This window comes from Equus quagga, chromosome 1 (assembly GCF_021613505.1).
Source record: "Equus quagga isolate Etosha38 chromosome 1, UCLA_HA_Equagga_1.0, whole genome shotgun sequence".
Taxonomy (NCBI): Eukaryota; Metazoa; Chordata; class Mammalia; order Perissodactyla; family Equidae; genus Equus; species Equus quagga.
The window spans coordinates 98,126,950-98,132,949 of record NC_060267.1 but is presented as its reverse complement, the minus strand read 5'-3'; the positions used below and the strand labels follow the sequence as shown (position 1 = coordinate 98,132,949).

Sequence of the window (6,000 nt, the reverse complement as noted above, 5' to 3'; positions counted from 1 at the left end):
CAGTTTGGAGTGGCAACAGCTTCTCATTGGCTGAGCTGTGGTGTTTCTGATTGGCTGGGCTGTTGCTAGGTCGGGAGAGAAATCTTCCTTCAGTAATAAAATAGGTTTACTTCCCGGCAGAGAGGCAAGGGCTGTCTTTTCCTGTTTGGTGTAATTAACGGTGTGCCGTAGGGCATGACAGCTCTCCCTACAGGCCTTTCCAACTCCAATTTACTTAAGGTTTCTTTTCTTGATTTCCACAAGAAGGAGCTATATTTGCTGGAGGTGTGGAAATATCCTAGGCTGAGGAAGCAGAAAATGCCAAGACTCTAAGGCAGAAATGGGTTTGATATATCTGAGACACGAAGAGAAAGCCAGGGTGGCTGAAGCACAGTGATCCAGAGGGAGAGTCAGGAGATGACCCCTGAGAGGGACCAGGCCACGCCTGCTGGCCTTGTGGTTGAGCCTCTCTCTTTATTGGGTTTTTATTCATTCTGTGCAGAGCAGGGGGCTGTAAACCAAGTTCAGCCCTGAGATTCTCCACTCACCCACCCACCCAAATGATGGATACAGGACTCCGGTCTGGCACAGATGATTTCACAGTCCCTTTGTTAGAGGGGCCTCCAGAATTCCATGTAGTAGGGACTGAGGGGTAGCCACCAACGAAACATTTTGAAACTGTATTGCAATAGGAAACTGTTTTGTTTTGCGGGGTAAAATATGTTCAGAGACTGAGAGTGTCTTTGCCAATATTTTATTTCACACGGGTTCATTGAGGGATTTATAACAGTTTCACAGGCCAATAGCATACAGGAAAATGTCTCTTAACAAGCCAATAAAGAAATAATATAACATACTCCAAACTAATGATAGATTAATCACACTATTGTTCCAGGCAAGGGCAGATGAAAGGAATAAAGTTGACATTTAGTTCAAGGGGTACTTTTTTATACAAGTAGGCACTTGGGAGGGATGGCTTGACCAAGCGAGAGCTGATATCCACCTGCTAGCGCAAAACACATGTGAAAAGTGCCCTGTTGTCGGAGCACGTTGCCAGGGAATGACGCTGTCGGTGTTGGTGGGCATGATGCTCTTGGAGGGGCCATGGCAGGTTTCACCCCTGACAGTAAAAGAGTTGCCTTTACCCCTGCAGGAGCTAATGCCCCAAAGGTCTTCGGAGAGCTTATTTGGGTAAGCAGAGTCGCCTTGCCCAGACCGAAACTCTCAGATATTCCTCACAAACTCTGGGTATTTATTGTCTAAATGTCCCGTGCCATAGTTGCTTCTCTACATGTTCTTATCAGTGAGCCTCCAGCGGGGCCCTCAGTGGCTGGGCTACTGAATTCTTATCAATGACAACAGATAAGACGATGACATCCAGGCACAGCTTCATTCTTAAATCAAACAACAACTTCTTTGTTCTTTGTCATAAGTGTATTAAAACAATTTCACTTGGCATAAATAGATTTGAAATCCTATGAAACTAATACACAACAGAAGCGTAGTACTTTTACTTAGTTTTTGGGATATAAACTTTAAAAAGAGAGTCATCTTTCCTAAAGATGGCTTTATTTAGTCACACTTTGCATAAGATTGGGACATCTACCCTCATTAAAGAATATGTATCTTTTTAAGGTGGCTTGAGGGGCTGGTGGAGATTATAAAGCGTGGAAAGACCTCCACAGGGGGCCCTGCTGGGCGGCATCAGGGAGACTGGGCAGGCCCGGGATGGGCACACAAAGCTGGGATAACCGGGGCATGCACCTTGGCCACCACCCCTTTCCCAAGGGCAGGTAACGCGCCCTGGCTGGGGAGCAGCTTATTTCGCATGCGCCGGGCGGCGCCGGGGGCGGGGCGGCGCCGGGGGCGGGGCGGCGCCGGGGGCGGGGCGGCGCCGGGGGCGGGGCGGCAGTTCGGCGGGCTGGAGGCGGTGCGTGGGACGCGCGGTGTGGGGCGCCTCCGCCGTTCCTTTGCCGACCTCAGTCCGGGCGCCGCCGCCCGCCTCTCCATCGCTGAGCAGCCCCGGCCCGGCCGCGGGGCGACGCCGAGGCCCTGGCGCAGCCGCCGCCCCCATCGTCCCCGCCGCGGGCGCAGACGTCGCCCGGGCCGGCGAAGGTGGGCGCCGTCCCCAACCGCCGCCTGGGCAGCGTCCGCGGAGTGCCCATGTCGTCGCCGCCGGGGCGCCGGGCCCGCCTGTCGTCCCCCGGGACCGGCCGCTCGTCCTCCGAGACGCGCGAGGAGCTGCGGCGCCGCCTCCTGGGCCTCATCGAGGGCAACCGCGTCATGATCTTCAGCAAGAGCTACTGCCCGCACAGCACGCGGGTAGGCGGCGGGGCGCCGGCGGCGGGGCTCCCGGGGCTCGGCTGGGCCTCCCTCCCGCGCCCCCAGGCCCGGGCTTGCGCCACCGGTCCGCCCTCGGACGCGAACCCCGGAGGCTGAGCGAGCGCGCGGCGGGCGGGACTCGGACGCGTTCCCGGGGGTGGTGACACGAAGCCGGGCCCGGATTCCCTTGCTCGGCCCCTTGGGCACCGCGGGAGAGGGGGCCACGCGGCCGGCCCGCCCGGAGCAGCCCCACCGGGGGCCCCGACTGCCCCGAAGTCGAGGGGCCGAACCTGCGGGCTTAGCTGCTAGTCCTCTCCCTCCTGCCTGTGAGCCCGATGTTGGCTTGTTGATCAGGGGAGAGAAGAGGTTTCTGAAGTTTTCCCCGGGTTGGGAGTGGTGAGAGAAGCAGCAGCTGGGGGCGGGGCGGAGCTGGATTCCGACCGCGCGGCCTGGAGGAGGGTGTGGCGACGGTGCGAGGCGATGGGTCGCTTCACCTCTATTGCGCGCTGCCTTCACTTTTGGGGGCTACTGCAAATCCAGCATTATTTTTGTGTGCAGATTTGTTCTGAGTTAAAAATAACCCACTTAGAAATGAACCTTTGGAAGATAAGTCCATCTGTATGATGGGGACTTTCAATATTTTGAACTATACTTCACATTATTAGAAGATTGAATACATGGAATATGCAAAAGCATAAACTGTTGGGTTACGTTCATGAAATTATAGCCTATGTTTTAAAATTTATTTTTAAAGTTTGCTTTGCCTTATATATTGTTTCATAAAACATGTATATTATGCATATCCATTTTAAAGAATAATAAAAGAACACTAGTACTGTGGCTGCCTCTTTGGATGTCTCTCCTTGATTCCATACTCCTCCCTGCCCGCAGGGTTAACCACCACCCCAAATTCCTTGCTTTTCTTTACAGTTTTGCCAAATACATAAATATCTTTAAGCAATATTTTGTTCCTTTTGGCCTGTTTTGGTACTTTATGTAAGTAGAGTCATGCATATGTATTCTTCTGCAATTTTTTCTCAACAGTTGTGTTTTAGAGATTCACGCATGTTAGTATCTGCATTTGTGCTTTCTTAATTTTCATCAGTGTAATCCTAGGATGAATCATACTACGGTTTGTTGGTGTACTGTTTCTGGTGTTTTGCTCTTAAAAACAACAAGGCTCTGCCTATTCTTGCACATTTCTCCCAGTGCACTATGCAAGCCTTCCTTTAGAGTAGATGTCTTAAAGCTGAATTGCTGGACCATAGCGGATGCACGACTTCTGCCTTAACTGGGTGAAGCCAGAATGTTTTTCCAAGTGGTTATACCAATTACCCTCCCACTGGCCGTGTATAACACTTCCTCTTGCTTTGCATCCTTGCCAACAGTTGATATATTTAATTATTACCATTCTGGCAGTTATGAAATGGTATTTCTTGTGACCTTAATTTTGCATTTTCCTGATGAAATTTGAACATCTTTTCATGTGTTTATGGGTCACTTGAGTTTCCTCTTCTAGGAAACGTCTTGGTCTTTTGCTTATTATTCTATTAGTTTGTTTTACTTTTTTGTGCTGATTTGTAGGTATTTCTAATATATTTTGGATACTAGTCCTTTGGTATTGGAAAATCTCCCAGATTTGACTTTTCATGCTCTTTATGGAGTCTTTTGGTTAACTGAAGTTTCAAGTTTAATGTAGTTGAATCTGTCACTGTTTTCCTTCTGTGGTTTGTGCTTTTTGTGTCTTATTTAAGGATCTGTTTCTACTCTGAGGTCATAAAGATGCTCTCCTGTTCTAGCTCCTGAACATTTTAGAGTGTGCTTTTCACTCACCTGCCTTATTGCACCTGGCCCTGATGCTGGTGATCTGAGTCGGGATCTGGTTTGGTTTTTTTCTTCGTGACTTATCAGTTGTCCTTGCTTCAATTATTCAAAACCTTTCCATGCTGATCTGAATGCCCATGATCATCCATCAGGTTCTCACATATGTGTTGGTCTGTTTGCAGGCACTGTCTTACGTCTCTGTTTTTTCTGATGTTGTCCTTTGGAGCTTATAAAAAGGTCAAGAGATCAGAGCTGTGCCTGTCCACCACTGATATCACTAGTGCCTACGATAGTGTCAGGCATGTAATGTGAGTTGAATGAATAAATGGTCTTAGATCCTTCTAGTCAAACCTTGGCCCGTGCAGAAAATCTTAGGACAAATGGTTCTCCATCCTGTGTTTGTCAACATTTCCAATAATGTAGCCACTACTTTCAGTCCCATTACATAATTGGACAGCTCTGATTGTTAGACTTTTTAAAAAAAATTGAGCCAAAAATATGTTTCCCTGAAACATTTACTCAATTTTGGAGATGAGTGTTGCTCCAGTGCACAGAATTAAGAACCCTGCTTCTACCTGGATGACACATATTTTAGTATTTTCCCTGAGCATCTTTCTTTCCTGGCCAAGAAGCCTGGTTTTTTATGTGTTCATATCATTTATGTTTACGTGTGACCCTTCACTAACTTGATTGTGCAGTAGTTTGACCATGAACCTCTTAAATGTATCACCCAAAGTTAGACACCATATTCCACGTATGTCCTTACCTGCGCACAGTCAAGTAGAGAACTTTGTTCCTTGATTGGGCTGCTAATGTCATTCAATAAGCATTATTGCGTGCTTATGTTGTGGGGACACAAAAATGAATAAACTGTGGTCTTGCCTCTCAGGAACTCATGATCTAATTGAGCTGTAATGAGCCAGCTCTCATGGACCAAAAGAAGCGCCTGTGAAAAACAAGTACTGTGGGAATGAGACAAAGACAGTTGCTTCTGTTGGAGTTCAGAAAAACTTCAGGAAATTATATTTAAACTGGTCATTGTCAACCTTCAAAAAAAATCCAGTTATTTTGCCAGCAAAATGAGTTTATTCAGAAATAGCCAAAGAATTGCAATTTGGGATGTCCATGCTATTGCGGACTATAGGCAAATCCAACAAACAAGGGAGAGGAACGTTAAATTTTATAGAGAAAAAGGAGGGAGTTGGGAGGGGTTGTTTTGAATGAAAGTCCATTGGAGAAAAGCAAGAGTTCAGGGTGGCGATGGTTTGTCACTGACTGGGTTGCTGGGGTAGTCATTCCTCTTGGGTGTGCAATGTACATTTCTTCCTCTAAGTAAGGATTCTTTCTTGTTGCTTTCTATTGTGGTCTGTAATTGACTCTCTTTCCTGTAGTTGGCCTTGAGGTCGTGCATGGGAGCTCCCCCTGCTGGCCTCCTGACTCCATTTTAAATAAGGTGTATTTTTTATTTACTTATTTTTTTAAATGATTTTTTTTTTAAAGATTGGCACCTGAGCTAACATCTGTTGCCAATCTTCTGTTCTTTTTTCTTCTTCTTCTTCTCCTCCCCAATGCCCCCCAGTACATAGTTGCACATTCTAGTTGTGAGTGCCTCTGGTTGTGCCATGTGGAACACTGCCTCAGCGTGGCCTGATGAGCGGTGCCATGTCGGCGCCCAGGATCCAAACCTGCGAACCCTGGGCCGCCGAAGTGGAGTGCATGAACTTAACCACTCGGCCACGGGTCCAGGCTCGAGGTTTATTTTTATTAATTTTCACATCTTTGAGGGATAAGTTGGATGTCTGTAGGTAAGGAAGAGCATCTAGCTAAGGAATTATTATAAGCAAAGGTAGATGGTGATGAAAGGAAAATAGTGTG

The 6,000-nt window shown here is 47.7% G+C and overlaps 1 protein-coding gene across 1 annotated transcript in view; it reads left to right on the top strand.

Annotated features, from left to right (window-relative positions):
• The first annotated feature begins 1,882 nt into the window (after positions 1-1,882).
• TXNRD3 (thioredoxin reductase 3) overlaps positions 1,883-6,000 on the top strand; it is a 75,415-nt gene continuing 71,297 nt past the window's right edge. The window contains exon 1 of the mRNA XM_046674053.1: positions 1,883-2,301. Coding sequence (XP_046530009.1) covers positions 2,143-2,301 — 159 coding nt within the window. The 5' untranslated portion in view covers positions 1,883-2,142. The remainder of the gene's footprint in view (positions 2,302-6,000) is intronic.